Here is a 22,202-nt window from a genome sequence, read left to right on the forward strand (position 1 = left end):
CTATAGGCAGAACCTCCAATTTCAATCCAATCAGAAACGTTTCTACCAATCCATCAATGGAGAAACTGCAAGGAATCAGTCAGTACCTGACAAGGAAGAAACAGTGCAGTTCTGGAAGCAGATATGGGATAACCCAAAGAAATACAACAAGGATGCGGCTTGGTTAAAAGAGGTGGATGCAAATAAAACAGAAGTTGAAATGAAAGAACTAGTAATAACAACAAAAATGGTAGAAAAAAGAGCAAAGAAAATCAAAAATTGGTCAGCACCAGGTGAAGATGAACTGCATGGGTTTTGGTTGAAACATCTAACTGTTATACACCCACTCATTGCCAAGCAATTCAACAATATACTACAAGGAGGAGAAATTGAAAAGTGGCTAACAACTGGGAAAACCTACCTAATAATGAAAAATCCAACAAGAGGGGCAACACCAGGTAACTACAGGCCAATTACCTGCTTACCAACAACTTTCAAATTACTAACTGGTGTGGTAGCTGATGCAGTACAACAGCATCTAGTTGAAAACAATCTCTTTCCACCTGAGCAGAAAGGAAACCGCCCCAATAGCAGAGGAACAAAAGATCAACTCCTAATAGACAAAATGATCTTGGAAAACTGCAAGAGAAGGAAGACCAACCTGAATGTGGCATGGATTGACTACAAAAAGGCATTTGACTCTCTGCCACATGATTGGATAATCAAGTGCCTAGAAATAACAGGAGTCAGTAGAAACATCAGAAAATTTGTGCAAAGATCGATGGCACAATGGAAGACACAGTTGCAGATCAATGGTGAAAAGCTGGGAGAGGTTAATATCAAGAGAGGAATATTTCAAGGAGATTCATTATCACCATTACTATTTGTTATTGCACTGTTTCCTCTGTCAACAATACTGAATAACTCAGGACATGGCTATCAAACATCAAAAACATCTGCTAGACTATCCCACCTCCTTTATATGGATGATCTGAAGCTGTATGGAAAAACATCATCTGAAATAGAATCGCTGCTCAACACTGTCCGTATATATAGCCAAGATATTGTAATGGAGTTTGGCTTGGACAAATGTGCCACACTTACTATCAAACAAGGAAAAATAGTGAAAACTGAAGGAATCAAGATGCCCCACGAAAATAACATTAAGAGTCTGGATGAGGAAGAGTACTACAAATACTTGGGTATCCTTCAAGCTGACAACATCAAGCACACTGAAGTCAAGAAAAAGATTAGAGGTGAATACATCAAGAGAGTGAAGAAGATCTTAAAGTCCAAACTCAATGGAGGAAATACCATAAAGGCAATCAACACCTGGGCAATCCCAGTCATTAGGTACACAGCTGGAATAGTGGACTGGACTCAAGCAGAACTAAAAGCAATGGATAGGCAGACCAGAAAAATAATGACAATGAATCATGCCCTTCATCCACGCAGTGACATTGATAGACTTTATCTACCAAGGCAAATAGGTGGGCGTGGAATGCTACAAGTACATCAGATGGTTGAAGAAGAAAAAATGGCTTTGGAAGAATATCTGAAGAACAATGATGAAGATGCACTGAAATTAGTATATCAGGAAGGCTTACTAACTACTGGAGAGACCAAACTGGCCTACAAGAAAGACCAAATGAAGAACAGAATAGAGGCATGGGAAGACAAAGCACTACATGGCCAATACATGAAAAAAATAGCTGGGAAAGCAGATAATAATAAAACCTGGCAATGGCTAAGAGCAGGAAAATTGAAGAAAGAGACCGAGGGACTAATTCTGGCTGCACAAGACCAAGCCTTAAGGACAAATGCATACAAAGTCAAAATTGAGAAGACAGCAACAGACAGTAAGTGCCGCCTATGCAAAGAAGCTGAAGAAACAGTGGACCACTTGGTAAGCTGTTGCAAGAAGATTGCACAGACTGATTACAAGCAGCGGCATGACAAAGTAGCAACAATGGTGCATTGGAAGATCTGCAAAAAATATCATTTGCCTGTAAGCAAAAACTGGTGGGATCATAAAATAGAGAAAGTCATAGAAAATGATAAAATTAAACTGCTCTGGGACTTCAGAATTCAAACAGACAAGCACCTGCAACATAACACCCCAGACTTAACAATTGTCGATAAGAAAGACAAAAAAGTCTGGATAGTGGACGTGGCAGTGCCTGGAGATAGCAGAATAGAAGAGAAAGAACTGGAGAAGATAACAAAATACAAAGACCTACAAATAGAAATAGAAAGACTGTGGCAAAAGCAAGCAAGGGTAGTACCAATAGTCATAGGCTCCTTGGGTGCAATCCCAAAACAACTGGAGCACCACTTGAACACCATTGGCATTGACAAATTCGCTATTAGTCAATTGCAAAAGGCGGCCTTATTAGGAACTGCTTCCATCCTGCGACGATACTGTAATACCATCAAACATCCACATCTGCCTATCCCAGGTCCTGGGTAAGGACTCGATAGGTAGACAAAATGCCAAATCCAGTCTGAACATCTGGCTGACTGTGCGATGATCGATAATAATAAAAAAGTTGGAAGGGACCTTGGAGGTCATCAAGTCCAACCCCCTGCTCAGGCAGGTAACCCTATACCAGTGGTGGAGAACCTATGGCATGGATGCCAGAGGCGGCACTCAGAGCCCTCTCTGTGGGCACGTGCACTGTCGCCCCAGTCCTAGGCCTTCAGCTGGGTTTTATAAAACCTTTTCGTTTTAGGCCTCCGCTGCCATGTGCAAGAAAAAAAGGTTCAATCAATCATTCAATTTCAATTTCTCTCAGGGGAAAAAAAAGTTCTTGCAAAGTTGGAATTGATTGATTGAACTTTTTAGTCCCACCCAGTCTGCCGTTACCACCGCAGCCACACCCACCCAATCGGCCACACCCACCCAATGGGCCACACCCAACCGGCACCCAACGATGCATAAGTGGGTTTTGGGTTGCAGTTTGGGTATTTGGTCTCTAAAAGGTTCGCCATCACTGCCCTATACCATTTCTTAAAGGGTTAAGTTTTGCAATCTCCAAAATCGGCTTTACTTTCAGCCCCCTGAAATATAGTGGGTCTTTTTTTCTGCATAAACATTCTTAGATTGATCACTTTTGATCAGGTATTCACATCTGGATTAGGGTACCTGCTTGTGGCCTGACCATTAGTAATCCTTCTAACAAACCACCTGGTTTTGACCGGACTTGCTCTGTCTGGTCAAAATTAAATAGAATTAGGGGTGAATTCTGGAAGACGGGCCTCTGTCCTGCATCAGAGGGGATGGACAGATTCCCCTTGTTGCGATTCTGGTGCTGATATGCAAACTATTAAACATGTTGCGTGAGTTTGCACCATGATGTGCATTCTCAGGGACCCTAGAAGATCTGCACGAAGTGACGCCAGGGGCCATCGCCTGGATAGCTGACCTGGACATCCAGTTATGAGACGCCTGCCAAAACCCCCGTAGAAATTGTGTATATCATTACGTGGATTGTGTGTATAGCAAACTTTTTCTGTCACTGGAAGAGAATGCCACGTAAGAACAGAAAAGGGGAAAAAAGGGAAATTTGGTATTTCATTAGAACATCATCAGAATTAAGCTCACAGCCCATGGCTCGATGTCCAGGCCACACCCCCTGCATCTGATCCTCTTTCTCAATACAGTGGCGGAAATATTTTCTCATCCCAATTAGCAACCTATCAGAAACAAATGAGGTTCTCATTTGCCAAACCTTTGGGCTTTTATTTTGTTGGTCTTTTTTCTCCAACTTAAAGAGAATTGGAGGCCAGCTGTGAAGGTCAGTAGAATCTGGAGCTTCAGGAACCAAAACTACACCTCTCCTCTCTTCTTTCTTTCTTTCTTTCTTTCTTTCTTTCTTTCTTTCTTTCTTTCTTTCTTGCTTTCTTTCTTTTTCTTTCTTTCTCTCTCTCTCTCTCTCTCTCTCTCTCTCTCTTTTCACTTAATGGACTCAGTTTTTCTAACCTAAAACCTGGAAACAAGAAAAAGGCAGAGAGAGAAAAACCCTACTACAATGCATCTATCCCAGATGTGGCTTGATATCTATATTCTGTTCATTCATTCTCATTAGAAGCTTACCTGTCCCAGGTAACCAGGTTGAATCACCTGTCTGCCTTATCGTCTTTTGGCAGGCTCCAGCTTGCCTGGGAAGTCCAGTTGATGGTCCAGCAACTCCAGAGCTGATGAGTTACTCTGACGAGGAAGCTGCTCAGCAGCTCCATGCAGAGGAGTACCACGAAGCGGGGAGCCTGTTCTCAACAAAGGATTCCCACTTTAGCCACGATGGACGTTGTGATGAAGGTAAGCTCGGCATCTAATTCACAACCTCTGGATTTGGACAAATGGAAGGTAGCAAGGATTTCATCCCACTTCTTCCAAAAATCAAATTTAGTACAGACATTCCTTGACTTACAGCCATTAGTTTAGCAACCGTTTGAAGTTACAACGGTACTTTAAAAAGTAATTTATGAAGATGTTGAGACTCTAGAACAGTGGTTCTCAACCTTTCTAATACCGTGACCCCATAATACAGTTCCCCATGTTGTGGTGACCCCCAAGTGGGTGTGGCCATCAATAAGAGGGAGTAGAACAGCTAGGGAAAAGGGAAAAAATGGCGGACAGCGTGGTTTGGCGACCCCCGTGAAATGGTCATTCGACCCCAAATGGGGTCCCGACCCACAGGTTGAGAACCACTGCTCTAGAAAGAGTTCTGAGAAGAGCAACAACGATGATTAGGGGACTGGAGGCTAAAACATATGAAGAGCGGTTGCTGGAACTGGGTATGTCTAGTTTAATAAAGAGAAGGACGAAGGAAATGGGGGGGGGGTCAAGCTATTCTCCAAAGTGCCTCAAGGCAGGACAAGAAGCAGCGGATGGACACTAATCAAGGAGAGAAGCAACCTGGAACTAAGGAAAAACTTCCTGATTGTGAGAACAATTAACCAGTGAAAGGATTTGCCTTCAGAAATCATAGGGACTCCATCACTGGGGGTATTTAAAAAAGAGATTGGACAACCATTTGTCTGTATAGGGTTTCCTGCCTGAGCAGGGGATTGGACTAGAAGACCTCCAATATCCCCTTCCAACATTATTATTATTATTATTATTATTATTGTTGTTGTTGTTGTTGTTGTTGTTGTTAGTAATCATCACACAATCAGCCAGATATTCAGACTGGATTTGGCATTTTTGTCTACCTATCGAATCCTTACCAAGGACCTGGGATAGGCAGATGTGGATGTTTGAATTGATGGTATTACAGATCTTGTCACAGGATGGAAGCAGTTCCTAGTAAGGCTGCCTTTTGCAATTGACTGATAGCGAATTTGTCAATGCTGAAGTGGTGCTCCAGTTGTTCTGGGATTGCACCCGAGATGCCTATTACTATTGGTACCACCCTTGCTTGCCTTTGCCTCTATTTCCATCTGTAGGTCTTTGTATTTTGTTATCTTCTCCAGTTATTGTTATTGTCATTGTTGTTATTGTTGTGGTTGTTGTTATTGGTCCCTCACACTTATCACTAATACAGCATTTGTGCAGTGACCTCATAGAATTTGGGCTCTTGGCAACCAGCATATGTTTCCAATGGCTGCAATCTTCTGGTGTCCCGTGATCATCATTTGCGACCATCCCAGCTGACTTCTGATAGGCAAAGTCAATGGGGAGGGGGGGGGGAAAGCTGGATTCACTTAATGACCATGTGATTCACCTAACAACCGATTGGTGTAACAAAAGGGCCAAAAAGGTCATAAAAGCAGATGGGACTCATTTAACAACTGCCTTGCTTAGCAACACAAATTCTGGTCCCAGTTGTGAATGTGAATGTACCTGTACATTAAACCTCAATTTAAGCGGCCATCCTAAAAGCTTGCCCACATGCCCAGGTGGCAAATGACCATCCCATGACCTCAGGATGCTGCAACCATCGCAAATACACACCAGTTGCCAAGCATCCGAATTTTGATCACGTGACTTTGGTGATGCTGCAACGGTTGTAAGTACGAGGACTTTAGTGCCGCTGTAACTTTGAACAGTCACTAAAGGAATGGTTGTGAGGACTACCTGCCCAGTAGCCTTTTCATCAGCCCTTTGAAAGAGACGTGTTTTCGTTTGTTGCAAACGTTAGAACCATTACGCAAACTTTTCTTAGGAATTCTTTTAATCTTCAGGGAAAGTTAGGTAACAATTCTAACATCTGCAACGGTTCCTGTGTGTGGAGGGTAATTAATGTACGTTTTCAAAACAGGATTAACAGAAGTTGTTTTCTTCATTAGCATAATATCTTAAATGCTTTCTTTCCTTTCTTCATTAAGTCTTCTCTTACCAGCTTTGCAAGCAGCCATTTTAGAGACTCTTAAATTGCTATGTTTTGTTTCCTGGCATGGTTCTTTTAGAATGCATGAAATTGGGACCAAATAATCAGCTCACCTTATTGTCTAAGTGTTAAATAACGCTTTGCAATTTTTTTCATTACTTTAGGTTATTGTAATACGTAAACTAGGCATATCCAAACCGCAGCCCGCAGCCCTGGACAGCTAGTAATATGGCCCCACATGATAATAAAAATATTAAAAAATCAAGTCTGTTATTTATATACATTACCTATATTTGATATTTTGTATGTGGCCCAAGGCAATTTCTCTTCACTCTGTGCAGTCCAGACAAGCCCAAAGTTTGGTCAACCATAATCTAAACTCCAGATTACAACCAATTCGATTTCCTCAACAATTCCCTGTCATTTTTGGAGTCAATTTCTTTAAAATCACAGGCATTTAATTTTTGTGAGAGGAAAAAAAAAAACACCTGGAGAGAACATTTTTTAAAAGCAAAGATAATGGTATGGCTTACATTTGGCTTTTTAAGTCTCCTATCGTCTTGTTGGTTTTTTAGTGAATTTTTTTTTCAGTGAATTTAAAGTCACTTTGTTATTGCATCCTTCTTAGAGTTCAAGTCATCACAAATTTGGTTCATTAGTTCAGAATCTGATGAAATGAAAACGCTGGCATAAAACAGGGAACCCATAGGTTCCGCTTAACGTCCAGCCAAATGTCCTCAATTTACAACTGTAATGCAGCCTGGCAATTAAGGTCATAAGTGATGATAGTTGTATTTGGAAAGGAATTGTGTCATCCTGAATTAACCTTGAGTCCAACTCACTTTTATGAGACACACTTTTTAACTGGGTGAAAAAATCGGTATTGAGTCAAGTTGTTAATGATTTAGGGACTTTTATGTCTCCACCACTGATTAGATATATAGATGATTTCCAAATATAAACCAAAACACAAAGTTGTCTTAGTGTCATCATTATAATCCCTAATTAGGTTTATTAATTCATCAGGGCGAATTTATCCCCACTTGAGATTAAATTTCAGGCTGCAGGTCGGGTGTGAGTTTTCTGACACACACCCGCCTCCACACAAACATTCCCTGCAAGTGGAAAACTAGCTGCTAAAGAAGGGGTGTTCCTCATGAAGCTACATTTCTGCACGCGAGGAAAGGAAATATGAAAAGGAATAATTTGGGCAGTCCATATGACAAGGGAACACTATTCCAAAAAGCACAGCTTGTGTAGATAGTTCAAAAATTGCTCCTAAGCAGTGGTGGGATTCAAATATGTGAACAACCAGTTGTCTGCGTGGATGCCGCTTCTGGAAGTCCATTCTGGACCTGGGCAACAAAAAATTAGTTACCAGTTCTGCCAAAGTGGTGCGAACTGCCTGAATCCTACGGAAGGAAGGAAGGAAGGAAGGAAGGAAGGAAGGAAGGAAGGAAGGAAGGAAGGAAGGAAGGAAGGAAGGAAGGAAGGAAGGAAGGAAGGAAGGAAGGAAGTGGTGGGATTCAAATATGTCAACATCCGGTTCTCTGTGTGGATGCCACTTCTGGAAGTCCGTTCTGGGCCTGGCCCACAAAAAATTAGCTACCAAGTCTGCCGAACTGGTGCAAACTGGCTGAATCCCACCACTGCTCCCATGTGTAAAAATATAAGCTACGTGGTAAATCCAGATTTTATTAACTAAGAAGTTACAGTAACCAAAAGATTTTATTGAACTGAGTCACAATGAAATCGATCTATACACACAGACACCACCGTTTAGTATCCTTTAAAAAAACCTGGGCAGAGGTTCATTCCTCACAGGCACCTTCTTGACTTTTTTTGATCATACCGCTGTCATAATAAAACAGAGCAAAACTAGACACATTTCAACCTCAAACCACATTTTCTGCAGTCCAGAAACCACCTTCCAAGTCACTGATAAAATTTTGTTTTCCATCCAGAAAAATGCACCAAAAATAAACGCAGTAAAAGTCTTGGTCTGTTTTAACTTGTGTAAGTTTAATCCATTTTCATAGTTATAATTGTCGAATGTTTGTGTGTTTTTATATTGTTGTAAGCTGCCCAAAGTGGCCTTCAACCACAAAATGGATGGAAAATAAATTTGATAAATAAATCGTAGGATGGTTAACGCTCAGCTCCTTCCAGAAAGCAGAAAAGCACCTGGGGGTGGGGTGGGGGAACACTGAAGCAGTCTCAGCTCTACTCTGAGGCATTTACAATAGGATGAGTTACACAAGCTAATTATCCTAATTATTCTCAAATTTTTTTTTCTGGCAGATCTTTGGGGAACAAAAGGCCTGTCAGGGATGGGTTTTTTCCTTGCGATCCTTTACGCTAGTAGCATTTTTTTTTCAACCTCAGCAACTTTAAGATGTATGGACTTCAGCTCCCAGAATTCCCCAGCTACCCATGCAGGGAGTGGAAGTCCACCCACCTTAAAGAATGCTGGCTGTGGAATTCTGGGAGTTGAAGTCCACACTTCATAAATTCGCTGAGGTGAAGAAACACTACTTTAGGCAAGAAGGGATTCCAGGTGGGCCTCAGAATACGACGACAATTGAGACCGATTGCTAAGCAAGGCAGTTAAGTGAGTTGCACTTGATTTTACAAGTGTTTCTGCAGTGGTTTTTAAGCGATTCATTGCAGTCATTAAGTGAATTGTGCGGTCGTTAAGTGAATCCGGCTTCGCCCATTGACTGTGTTTGTCAGAAGCTGGCTGGGAAGGTCATGAATGGCAATCACATGACTCTGGGATGCTGCGACCTTCATAAATACTCGCCCGTTGACAAGTGCCTAAATTATAATCACACGATCATGAGGATGCCATGACGGTGATAAATGTAGGAACTGGTCATAAGTCGCTTTTTTCAGGGCTATAGTAACTAAGTGAGAGTAAGATGTGGACCCTCTGGTTATTCTCCATTCCTTTTTTTTTCCCCCACTCCTCAGATCATCTGAGCGAGGATGAGATTTATTGCTCCTGTTTATTGAAGACATTGTGCCATACCCCCACCCCAGTCACTGTGGGCTTCTATTCATCGCACAAAGCACGCGTTCACACCCTACTGGATCAAATTGCAGGTCAGTCCCACCCTGAGAGAATCAATGGGGAAGAATCTCAGTAGACCTGTCCTCAGTAGAAGGCTCCATCCTCTATCCATGGGTCTCTGGGAAGAGAGGAAGTAACCTTACAGGAGTCAGCACGCCATCACAAAACTGGTATCATTGGTGTCAGAAAGTTACATCATCAGTGCTTGAAGGGATTGGAGTTTATAGAGGAGAGGAGGGGAAGGGGGAAAAGAGGAGGAGGAGGAGGAGGAGGAGGAGGAGGAGGAGGAGGAGGAGGAGGAGGAGGAGGAGGAGGAGGAGGAGGAGGAGGAAGACAACGACGACGACAGTGGAGTCCTTGGTGCTCTTTGAGTTTGGTGGGTTTTCTTGCAGATGTTTTACTACCCAGATAACATCATCTGATGATGTTACTTAATTGGGTTATGAAACATGTGCAAGAAAACCACCAAGCTAAGAGAGCACCACGGAACCTACATTTCAATCCTCAGCTACAAAGATTCTCTTCTATAGATAGGAGGTCTTTGAGAACTTGGCAGGTCTTCTGTTGACCTCTTCTGAACTGATTTTTGCAGAAAGCATGCTCGAAGAATCCATCCGAAGAAAAAAAGAAGAATTCGGCAGGACTCACCAGAAATCCCGAGTCCCTGAAGGAATAAATTACCTGATTCTTCTGTGGTACATCGTCTTCTGCCAACCAGTCATCACCGAGGAGCATCTCCGAAGAAAAACCATCGAGTTTCTCATCATAAATTTCAGCGCCTGGGAGTATGCCTGCAGCAATCAGTTATGGGCTGGGTTGGTCAGCATCTTGTGTGACCATATCCGCAACCACTTCGGCCCTCTTCCCCTGAGTTTGTACCACGTGGTCGGAAGCAGTCCACAATCTGACTCAGGATTCATCCATGAGTGGAGGCTTAAAAGGAAAACATGCTGCATTGCAGGAGGACTCATGGTAAGTATTTTGCTAGTCGGCGCAAGCCTGGTTACTACCGCCCTCTTTATGCCAGGGATAAGGGATGGCACAATCTTGAAGTACCTTGGTAGCAGCATTGCTGCCATTTTGGGCTCAGGGTTCATCATAACCATCAGTCCTGTCATCAAGAACTTGATCATCAGCCAGAAGAAGAAGATCGAGAGCATGACCAGCGATGAGAAGTTCACCAGCCATCTGGGTTTCAGGAGTGCAGTGAAGAAAGAGATTGAGGTCCTCACCAACTTTGTCTACTACATGGAAATATTTGAGCGTCGGCATTTGAAGATTGTCTTTAATATTACATGTTTAGATATATGCTACCCTGAACAGGTGGTTGGGGTGTTGAACGCCATCAACACACTTCTTTCCGATACGAATGCCTCCTTCATCTTCATCCTGGTGGTTGACCCCTGCGTCATCGTTTCTTGCTTGGAGAAGGCTAGCAGTATGAAGAAAATGGCGGACAATGGCTACCTGTACCTCAACCGCACAGTGACCCTTCCATTCTCCATCCCGGAAATCGCCATCAAATCCAAGAAACGTTGTTTGCAGGAGATCTTCCAGATTCGGAAAGATCTCATGAACGGCATCAGCAGAAGTAAGATGGACTTGGGACACGATGAAGCACTGGTGGACATGGAAGCGGTGGTTAAAGACAACCAACACCGGATCGATGCACTGGCATCCCAGTACATCCATGAAGCTTTCCAATGCTTACAAAATGAACAGGATCGTCTCTACCATTATGTCCCAGATAGCATTATCCAGATGAGGAGGATCATCAATACCCTCCCCATTACAGTCAGATTGATGACTCAACAGAGCCTGCTGAAGAACAACCTCTGTCCACGAAAAGTGGCTGCTTGGGTGGTGTTGGCCAACCAATGGCCATGTCGCTTGAGTTGGATCCTCCAATGCATGGAAGACAAATTGCAGTATCAACCGCCCAAAGATTATGAGAAGAAGTTGATGTGGGATGTCTTCATGGAGACCTGTCCTGAGCTTTACTCCAAGCACAAGGAACTACAGAACATCATGGCCTTGGATGGTGACCCAAAACTTTTTGAGAGATTCTTGTCTGGTGATTTTCCCTTCACTGTACAAGAAGGGAAGAAATTGTTGAAGTATACTGTCAACTTAGATCATTCCATAAGATGTATGATGGGAGAACTGCAGGATCTGGCAATTCTGGAGAACTACAGCAAAGGTGGAGCAAATTCAGAGAAGAGGGCTTAGGGATCATGGATTCCATGTGCGCTTCCTGGAAATCCTGGGGTGAAAGAAATTTAGCAGGGTTTCATTCGCTGGGAAGATGGGAGCAAGAAAGACAGAAAGCTTACAGATCAGCGGGGGCAACTATGGCTCCTGTACCACCTGTGGACTTCAACTCCCAGAATTCCTGAGCCACTTGGCCAGTTTATTCACTATATATATATATGTTTTCTGAGGTTTTCGCGGGTGTTTGTATGTAGGTCTTTGGTTGTTCGGGTTTTCTCCCACGTAAAATTGGAAGTGTCTTGGCGACGTTTCGACGAAGTCCCATTCGTCATCTTCAGGCTGGCTGAAAACATCAGCCTGAAGATGACGAATGGGACTTCGTCGAAACGTCGCCAAGACACTTCCAATTTTACGCGGGAGAAAACCCGAACAACCAAAGACCTACATACATACATACATACATACATACATACATACATACATATATGGTACAAATAAAATAGGAACACCAGGAGAGTATAAATATAAAAATATACTTTACTAAAAGCTGCCAAGCTTTCGTTTGGAAACTCCAAACATCATCATGATGTTTGGAGTTTCCAAACGAAAGCTTGGCAGCTTTTAGTAAAGTATATTTTTATATTTATACTCTCCTGGTGTTCGTATTTTATTTGTACCATAGACATGCCCAGGAGTCGTATTTTTATGCAAATTTTCCAGCATATATATATATATATATATATATATATATATATATATATATATATACATACATACATACGTAGGTCTTTGGTGCTTGCTGCTCGAAGCACGAAGCTGAAAACACCAGCCTGAAGATGACGAATGGGACTTCGTCGAAACGTCGCCAAGACACTTCCAATTTTACGCGGGAGAAAACCCGAACAACCAAAGACCTACATACAAACACCCGCGAAAACCTCAGAAAACATATATATATATACATACATATATACACACACACACACACACACACACACACACACACACACACACACACATATATATATATATAGGGTTGAGGTTGAGGTTAGGATTTTTAAAAATAACATTCTTAATATTTAGCAAACAGCATGTTGTCTGGGGACATGTAATTAAAAAGAAAAAAATGAGTAATAACTAATTATCATAACAATGTTAATTAATCGTTCGATAGTCTTCTTACTAGTATATAATCAATATTATATATCACATTCCTATCTCTCTAGCTCATTTTTCTAGCCATTGATAAAAGTTATCCCATGTTCTAAAATGCACTGAGTCTTTTTTCTCTTTTATTGTTAAAGTCTATCTATCCATTTCTGCACAATCTAAAAGTTTCTTAATTAATTCTTCTTCAGTTGGTAAATTTTCATTTTTCCAATGTTGGGCAAATACAATTCTTGCTGTAGTTAGTACATGTAAAATTAAACATATACATTCTTTATCATAATTTGCTCCTATTATTCCTAATAAAAGTAATTCTGGCTTAAAGTCTATTTGTTTTTTAGTCATTTTCTCCAACCATAAATATATTTTGGACCAACATCTTTTAGCTTTAGGGCATGTCCACCAGATATGGTAATAAGTACCTGGTTTTTGTTTGCATTTCCAACACTTGTTTGAAGTACTTTTAAACATTTTTGCTAATCTCACTGGTGTTAAATGCCATCTGTAAAACATTTTATATATATTTTCTTTATATATGCCACTGCTTTCGTTAATTTGGACTTTCTTTCCCAATCTTTTGCCAATTTTCTAATTCTATATTATGTCCAAAGTTCTTTTCCCAACTATGGCTCCTGTATTACCTCTGGACTTCAACTCCCAGAATTCCTGAGCCACTTGGCTCAAGAATTCTGGGAATTGAAGTCCATAAGTTGTAAATGTCTATGGAGATTCAAAATCATCCAGGTGCTTTTCCAAAAGGCAACTGGACTTTCTTGTTATTTCCTTTGAAAAGCTTTTGCTTCTCATCCAAGAAGCTTCTTCAGTTCCACATGAATAACTGAAGAAGCTTCTTGGATGAGAAATGAAAAGTTTTCAAAGGAAAAAAAAATCACAAACTTGCTTAATTCTGATCTTTATTGTGGTGGTAAAATGAGGGCTACCTGCACACACTGCTCTTAGATTGAGTATTATATTTATTACCTAACAGGATGTCCAAGGGTAAAAAATGTATTTTGATTATATTTTTGATATTTTATGAGCCAAAAATGTGTATTGAGATATTACAAAAATTAAAAAAAAAACCTTCTGAACAGTAATACCAATTCACAATTGATCAGATGTTGTGCTTTTGGGACGGGGGAAAACCTCAACTCAAGCCTACCTCACAAGGTTGTTGTTGTTGTGGGGACAAAAGTGGAGACCTGACCCTTCTTTGTCTTGGGCATTGAGAGAACCTAGGCTGTCAATCAGCTACGTAATAAATAATAACTTACATAGGCTGCTGAATTGGTGTTTTCTTGCAGAATTCTCATTTTTTTAAACCCAGAGGTGATCCTGTGTGTATATATAATTTAAACAAATACTATTTATTCCTCGATTTACAACCGTTCATTTAGTGACTGTTTGAACTGACAACAGCAACTGACTCATATTTATGACGACTGCGGTGATCCCCTTTTGCAACCTGCCGAAAAGCCAAGTCAAATGGGGAAGCCAGATTCACTTAACAACTGTGTGTTACTAACTTTACGACTGCAGTGACTCGCTTAACAACTGAGGCAAGAAAGGTCGCAAAATGGGGCAAAATCCACCTAACAACGGTGTTGCTTAGCCATGGAAATTTGGGGCTCAGCTATGGATCGTAAGTTGAGGACCACTTGTGCGTTGCAGATTGCTCAACCAATCCAGGAGGCATCCAGATGTTTTGGGGACTGAAGTCATGGGCAAGACGGTGCTGGCCTCTGTTCTGTGTAGAGATGCATGTTGTGGATGTGTGTGTGTGTGTGTGTGTGTGTGTGTGTATGTGTGTCTAGCTTGGCTTTGCCTTTGTAACAAGGTGTGATCTTCTCCACAGCTCCCCTCCCTTCTGTGCTCTCTTAATTCTTACACACTAGTATTCCAAAAGTTTACTTCGAAGAGTAGCCTAAATAAACTGACTTCCGGAAAGTAGGAATGAGGAACACTGACTTTGATGGTGGATTATCTTTAAAAGCTGCCAGTTATTGTGATCTGCACACACAAGAAGTGAATCCTTTCTTGTATAGCAAGGCAATCCCGCCATCCAGCGGCCCACCAAAGAATTTCTCCTTTTCATTCACATAGGCGCCATTATACGGAGAGAGAACGTAATCGGTTTAGTTTTTCCTCGGGTGAACCAACCACTGTGGGTTCTTACAGTAAACCACAGCTGAACAAACCACAGCTTTGCACTGTGTGAATCAGGTTAATCCCTTGTTCCACAAACCAGCTCTTTTGTGTAACTGAAGCCTCTCACCGAAGCAACACTGAAGGAGATGCAAGCAACTTGTTTTTAGGAGAAACATTTTTAAGTTTTTGGGGTGAACCCAGATCCCTCACTATTTCTTTTCTGGAAGAATATGCCAATGCTACTTGATGAAACCCACTTTTAAGGTTAGTGACCTGTGAATCCACAATGTTTGCTTTCACACATATTAGTTAGAATCACTTATTTTTTTCTTCCTACAGTGCAGGGCCTTTTTTTTTTTTCAACTAGCTTTTATGTCTAAAGCGGGATTAGAACTCCGTCTTCTGGTGATTGGCCCAAAGTCACCCAGCTGGCTTTCATGCCAAAGGCAGGACTAGAACTCACCGTCTCCTGGTGATTGGCCCAAAGTCACCCAGCCGGCTTTCATGCCAAAGGCGGGACTAGAACTCACCGTCTCCTGGTGATTGGCCCAAAGTCACCCAGCCGGCTTTCATGCCCAAGGCGGGACTAGAACTCACCGTCTCCTGGTGATTGGCCCAAAGTCACCCAGCCGGTTTTCATGTCTAAGGTGGCACTAGAACTCCTTGTCTCCTGGTTTCTAGCTTGTTGCCTTCAATACTAGAGCACTGTTTCTCAACCTTGGCCACTTCAAGATGTGAGGACTTCAACTCCCAGCTATGCCAGCTGGGGAATTGTGGGAGTTGAAGTCCACACCTCTTCAAGCTGCCCGGATTGAGAAACAGTGCTCTAGGCTTAATGGGGTTGGCCAGCTGTGGCTTTGTATGTTCTGTGAACGCTGTCATTTGAATGAACTCTTCAAACCACGATTTGGTAAACACTCAAGCAGGAAGCTGAGCAAACTCGGCCATTCTCGGTCATGTCTAGTTTAACGAAGAGAAGGACGAGGGGGGACATGATAGCATGTTCCAATATCTCAGGGGCTGCCCCAAAGAAGAGGGAGTCAAGCTACTTTCCAAAGCGCCTGAAGGCAGGACAAGAAGCAACGGATGGGAACTAATCAAGGAGAGAAGCAACCTAGAACTAAGGAGAAACTTCCTGACAGTGAGAACAATTAACCAGTGGAACAACCTGCCTCCAGAAGCGGTGAATGCTCCAACACTGGAAGTTTTTAAGAAGAGACTGGACAGCCATTTGTCTGAAATGGTGTAGGGTTTCCTGCCTGAGCAGGGGGTTGGACTAGATGACCTCCAAGGTCCCTTCCAACTTTACTACTAACTACTACTACTATTACTATTACTACTACTACTACTACTACTACTACTACTACTACTAAGTTGCTTCCACTTATAGCAAATGTCTGAATTCAAAATTCTCTTATTTTTCCTGTTAAAAGTTGTTTTCCCTTCTTCCGACAGGGAAGAAAGCTAAGCTTAAGGATGGGCCCTATTCATAATGAAAAACTTGCATTTCTTTGACCTTTTTTCTTATGTCTGCAAACTTGGTTTTCATTTAATCCTATACTACTAACCAAAGGCAAACCTTGTACCTCTCTTTGCGTTCCAAAGTTGTTGGGATGCAGAGATGAGGCCTGGGAAGTCAGGGAAATTTTGAAAAGGCAAACCTCGGGCAATAATCAAGTGCAAAGTTGGAAATGCAAAGTTTTCCTCAGGAAAGTTTATTTCAACCAGGCATGAGAGCAATAAATCCATTAAGTGCACAAACACAAAATTATAGCGTTTTTTTTTTAATTATAAAAAGTACAAGACCAAAGAGGATTTTTTTTCCCCTTCTCTAAATCCTCAGAAAGAAAAGAATTAACTTATTTTATCTTAGCTATTTGTCACCTCTCCTCAACGGCCGAAGAGCCAAGAAATATTCCAGTACATTCTGGAATATGTGTGAAGACAGCAGCATGGAGATGTTTTGGTCTCTGCAAACCGACTCCGTTAAGAACCACAAACCAAGACAAAAATGTATACAGGTAGTCCTCAGCTTACGACCACAATGGGGCCCAGAGTTTATGCTGCCAAGTGAGAAATTTGTTAAGTGAGTTTTGCCCCATTTTATGTCTTTTCCTGCCACGGTTGTTAAGTGAATCACTGCAGTTGCTAAATTAGTCACCCAGTTGTTAAGTGAATCTGGCTTCCTGACTGACTTTGCTGGTCAGGTTGCAAAAGAGGATCACGTGACCCCAGGACACAGCAACGGTCGTAAGTATGCATTCGGTTGTCAAGCATCCGAATGTAAATCACGTGACCATGGGGACTGCAACAGTCCTAACTGTGAAACGTGGTCGAGTCACTTTTTTCAATGCCGTTGTAAGTTTGAACAGTCACTAAATGAATTGTTGTAAGTCAAGGACTACTTGCAGCATTATATACAGGTAGTCCTTAGTGACTGGCCTTTTTACACTGTTCAAAATTACGATGATGGCCTCTGAACAGGTGCTTTATGGGTGGTAATGTACTCCTGGCTACTGTAAAATGTCAGCCCCTCCACAATGTTGTCATTAACTAAACAAGGAGAGAAGCCAACCTAGAACTAAGGAGAAACTTCCTGACAGCTAGAACAATTAACCAGTGGAACAACCTGCCTCCAGAAGCGGTGAATGCTCCAACATTGGAAGTTTTTAAGAAGAGACTGGACAGACATTTGTCTGAAATGGGATAGGGTTTCCTGCCTGAGCAGGGGGTTGGACTAGATGACCTCCAAGGTACCTTCCCACTTTTAATTATTATTATTATATTATTATTATTATTATTATTTCGGGCACTTGACAACTGGCTTGCCTTTATGACCATTTACAGCATCCCGCGGTCATGTGGCCACAATTTGCAATTTTTTAAATTTTATTTTATTTTGCAGATTGCACAAAACACTCCTTCAGGAGAATGAATTTGCTTAATGACCGTGCCATTTGCTTAACAACTGCGGAAAATGTAAAGAAAAAAAGGGGGGAGGGAAATCACCCACCCATCCACTCATGCAGGGGCCTCAACTTACAACTGGATTTCTGTGGTGCAAGCTGTAGTCGTAAGACGAGGACTGCTTTAAGCGAACTCCAGCCAAGCGCCCTCCCTTTCTCTTTTCTCCTTTGCTTCCTTCCCCATCGCCAAAAGGGCTGCTACAAAGATTTGGGGGGTAGGGGGAGACAAGGATTGGCATTCTTAATTAACTCTAGATCAGGGGAGGGGAACGATGGCCCTTTTTATGATTTGTGGACTTCCAACTCCCAGAATTCCTGAGCTGGCCATTGCTTCACGGCTTCTGGACTTCAACTCCCAGAATTCCTCCCGGCCAGCTGGGAGGCAGCCATGCTAGGAATTCTGGGAGTTGAAGTCCTCAAGTTATGAAGGCCTCATTGTTGCCCTCCTCTGCTCTAGATGGTTGCCAAAACCCCCAGCCCACAATTTTAAAAAAACAAGCAGAAGGACCAGGCTAATGAATCCTAGCCTCCCCCCCCCTTTAAAAAAAAAACAGGAAATCAGGCTACCTGGTCTACTTGGGCCAAATGAGGCAGAAAACCAGAGGCCATGCCATTGGAACGACTCCTCCCTACGCCCGATTGGAAGACACGGAAAGGAGGCGCGTGATGAATGCAGCTTTTCATTTAATAGAAGACAGCTTCCATAAAAATAAAACGACAACACACGCACCCACACACCCGACAGGAATGACAAAAGAATAACCAAAAGGAGAGGGGGAAAAAAAAACCCCACAAAAATCAAACTGATGCCATGGAAAGGGAGGAGTAAATGGAGGGTTAATGCAGCCAGAACTTTATTGATAGGGATTTTTATTTGTTTTTTTTTGGGGGGGAAGAGGGGGCTGCATTAACCCTTCCTTTACAGGGAAGTGGTAGGATTGTGCCTGTGTATGTGTGTGTGTGTGTGTGTGAGAGAGAGGGTGAGGAGATGTCGTGGTCAAGAGGAAGACAGGCAGACGGAAAAATTGCCTCTCCGGCCCAACCCCCGTAGCAAAAAGTGCCATTTTTCATGCTCCCTGATCAAGATTTCATTGCACTTAAGAAAACAAACAAACAAACACGGATTTTTTTTTTTAAAGGAAGTCAAAAGTTTTTTTCGTTTTTTTTAAAAGTCCTGCACCGATTCCATTAGTTAGCTTTCCCTCTACTTCTGCAAGGAAGGACACGTCCTCCAGTCAGTTTTGTACAAAAAAAGGGAAAAAAAGGGGAAACCAAAAAAAAAAAAAGGGGGGGGGAGAAACCCAGGTATTTTGAGCAGAGCAAACAGAGGAAAACATTCCTTTTCTGCTTCATCGAATGAGTATCGTAAATTAAAAAATAATAATTGCCAGTTTTGCTTTGATGGCTGTTAAGGGCTAAGTCATCCCTTGGTTGTTGTTTTTTTTTTTTGAAGGGGGGGGCTGATGATGAAAAATTTGCTTCCTAATCTTTTTCTTTCAGGTGAGCTGTTTGGATGGAGATTTATTTATAAGAGTCGGTTTGGGAATGTTTTCCACAGATTTTTGGGGGGAGGACATTTAAATCTCCAAGATTTAACGGGGACATTTAACACGGTCTCCAGAACACTCCTGTGACCGTGATGTCCAACGACCTAGACTTTGGCTCGCTGGATCCCCTTCTGCCAATCCACATCCACCATGCCAAAATGCCTGCTCATCCTGGCTGAGCACCAGTCAGTCTTTGTGGCTCCATGCATGGATAGAGAGCTCCATTCGGGGGGATGACCCGTGACACCACATCCACCTGAAGGTCTGCAGCTTCTCACCACCTCTGGAGATCTTTCTCTTCCTAGCTTCCAACCAAGGGACCATTGAGGAGAGGGCACGTGTGAGCGGGCACCAGCCTTGGGTGTGCTGGCTTCGCTGGGTGTGTGTGTGTGTGTCATATTGGGGGGGAGGGGTTCTTCGAAAAGGCCTTCCCTGAGAAATTGTCCAGCCTCCCCCACAACACTGTCTGCAGAGGAGGTGTCCACACGTGGCCACTTGGAAGACGCGTGGACTTCCACTCCCCAGAATTCCCCAGCCAGCTATGCTCGGAATGGAAGTCCACAGGTCTTCAAAGTCACCAAAGTTGGATACTCCTGGTCTACAGCCATCCACGTCTTCGCCTCCTTTCCGGCTGAGATGTCGGAGCACCCCAAACCAGGACATGCAGCAAAGTTCTGCTTCCCGGCACAAGTGGGAGGGGAAGAGTCCCACTTCACCTGGTTTGCCCCCCCGTCTCTAGCGTCCCCCCTACCCCCTTTTCTGGCCGAATGTTAAGAAAAGCCTGGCTCGGCTGGGATGGACTCCGCCGTTGCTCTGGGGGAGAAAGACAGGAGCAATTCTGGGACTCTGTAAGGCCCAGGCGAGGTGCAGCTAACTTTTCCATCCCCTCCTGCACCCGTAAGGAGAATGTGGAAAGGTCTGCGACATGAAGAGACGGGGTATATCCGGGGGGGGGGGGAGAATTGGGGAGGGTTGTGAAACTACCCCGAACCCAGCAGCATTCATGAAAAGGCTCTCGTGTCAAGTTTCGTCACGCGGGAGCCACGTGTTCTTTTGCGACACGTGCCTCTTTGCAAACTCTTTTGACACAATCCGCGGAAGAGCTTGCTAAGCCGCTGTGCCCACGTTCAGCGTTCACACGGATGGGAAAGAAAGACCCTGAAGGTGGATTCTTTTGACAATCAATTGAAGAAGCCGCTTCGGGTGGCAGGGGCAGCTTTCACATTTGCGGGCAGCGAAGGGAGAGGAATTGCCCCCCCCCCCAAAATGCACGACACGTTCTGGGCTGATGGCAAACGCTCCGCGTGGAAACCAAGAACGGCCTTCTTCTCTGTCTTCTTTTTCTGACCAGGATGCCGCTTCGAAGCGAGAGACTTCCCGCACCACGATAAATAGACACCAAACAAACAGGGAGACACGACAAAAGGAAGGAAAGAAGATGTGAACGCCCGTGTGTGTGTGTGTGTGTGTGTGTGTGTAGATAAAGAGATAAGAGAGGAATTAAAAATAAATAGTAGTCTGGGCTGCGAAATAAAACAGCCCGCATCATCCTGCTTAGGTGAGAAAAGTCTGTGTCCTTTTTTTTTTTCCCCCAGCATGGGGGGCACTACAACACGACAAATTCGCCACCTTGACTCAGCACTGTCACAATACTCGCCTTGGCCTGTCGCTGACCGAGCCTGGTCACATCTGCGCTGTAGGAGAAGCCAAAATGCAGGATTGTTTCGGTCTTGTTTTTGTTTTTTTTTCCTTGGTTGGTTTAAAAGTTTAAAACAGATGTCGCTAGTCCGGGACATCATCCAGAGCCGACAAATTTAATCTGGCTTGCGGGGGTTCTTCAAGAAAGGAAAGTGAGGATGGAGGGGGGGGGGTAAATTGCAAGTGCCCTTGGCTAGTGTTCCAGAAGGAGAGACGGAGGCCGTCCCGTTATCCACAGTTCATCCTGGGACTTGAGTACAAAAGCTTTTCTCCAGATCGAGGTCTCCCTCTTGCCGGTTTCCTGGATCGGTCCCACGAGACAGCGGGGGGTCTCTTCTCAGAGGAAGACGTCAAGAATGCCAAAAAAGGGGGGTGGGCAGGGGAGAGAGAGAAGGGGGAGGGGGCTGCATCTGGAAACAAAGCTCTTTGGGAAGGGACAAGGCATTCGGTTGTCCCCGGTGTTTTAGTGTCCACTTTGGGATCCCACGGTGGAGGCAGGGAGTAAAGTTACGGCTTCCATAAAGCAACCGCCTGCTCAGCAACTGCTCAGAACTGAAAGAGGAGGAGGAGGAGGGAGGAGGAGGAGGAGGAGGAGAAGAAGAAGAAACAGAAGCAGAAGAAGCAGAAGAAGCAGAAGCAGAAGAAGAAGAAGAAGAAGAAGAAGAAGAAGAAGAAGAAGAAGAAGAAGAAGAAGAAGAAGAAGAAGAAGAAGAGGAAGAGGAGGAGGAGGAGGAGGAGGAGGAGGAGGAGAAGAAGAAAAGGAGGAGGAGGAGGAGAAGAAGAAGAAACAGAAGCAGAAGAAGCAGAAGCAGAAGCAGAAGCAGAAGCAGAAGCAGAAGAAGAAGAAGAAGAAGAAGAAGAAGAAGAAGAAGAAGAAGAAGAGGAAGAAGAAGAAGAAGAAGAAGAAGAAGAAGAAGAAGAAGTAGTTAGAGCATCAGTATTTTAAGATCCTTGGTGCTGTTTGAGCTGGATGGTTTTCCTGCAGACGTTTCATCACCCAACTAGGTAACGTCATCAGGGACAGAAGGCAGGGAGGGACCTAGTTGGGTCATGATGAAATGTTTGCCAGGAAACAACTACA

General features: G+C 43.3%; 2 protein-coding genes across 2 annotated transcripts in view; one reads left to right on the top strand and one right to left on the bottom strand.

Moving 5' to 3' along the window:
* The first annotated feature begins 4,179 nt into the window (after nt 1–4,179).
* On the top strand, nt 4,180–11,841 carry LOC120312047 (NTPase KAP family P-loop domain-containing protein 1-like). Its single transcript, XM_039352251.1, has 3 exons — nt 4,180–4,297; nt 9,285–9,416; nt 9,977–11,841. Exons 1-3 carry the CDS (start codon nt 4,180–4,182, stop codon nt 11,611–11,613), a joined length of 1,887 nt encoding a protein of 628 aa, XP_039208185.1. The 3' UTR covers nt 11,614–11,841.
* Nucleotides 11,842–18,543: 6,702 nt separating this feature from the next.
* PPP1R37 (protein phosphatase 1 regulatory subunit 37) overlaps nt 18,544–22,202 on the bottom strand; it is a 44,792-nt gene continuing 41,133 nt past the window's right edge. The window contains exon 13 of the mRNA XM_039352244.1: nt 18,544–21,673. The gene's annotated coding sequence lies outside the window, so the exon portion shown is untranslated. The remainder of the gene's footprint in view (nt 21,674–22,202) is intronic.

The sequence above is a fragment of the Crotalus tigris genome, unplaced genomic scaffold, assembly GCF_016545835.1.
Source record: "Crotalus tigris isolate CLP2741 ecotype Arizona unplaced genomic scaffold, ASM1654583v1 scf7180000018413.2111637, whole genome shotgun sequence".
Lineage (NCBI taxonomy): Eukaryota > Metazoa > Chordata > Lepidosauria > Squamata > Viperidae > Crotalus > Crotalus tigris.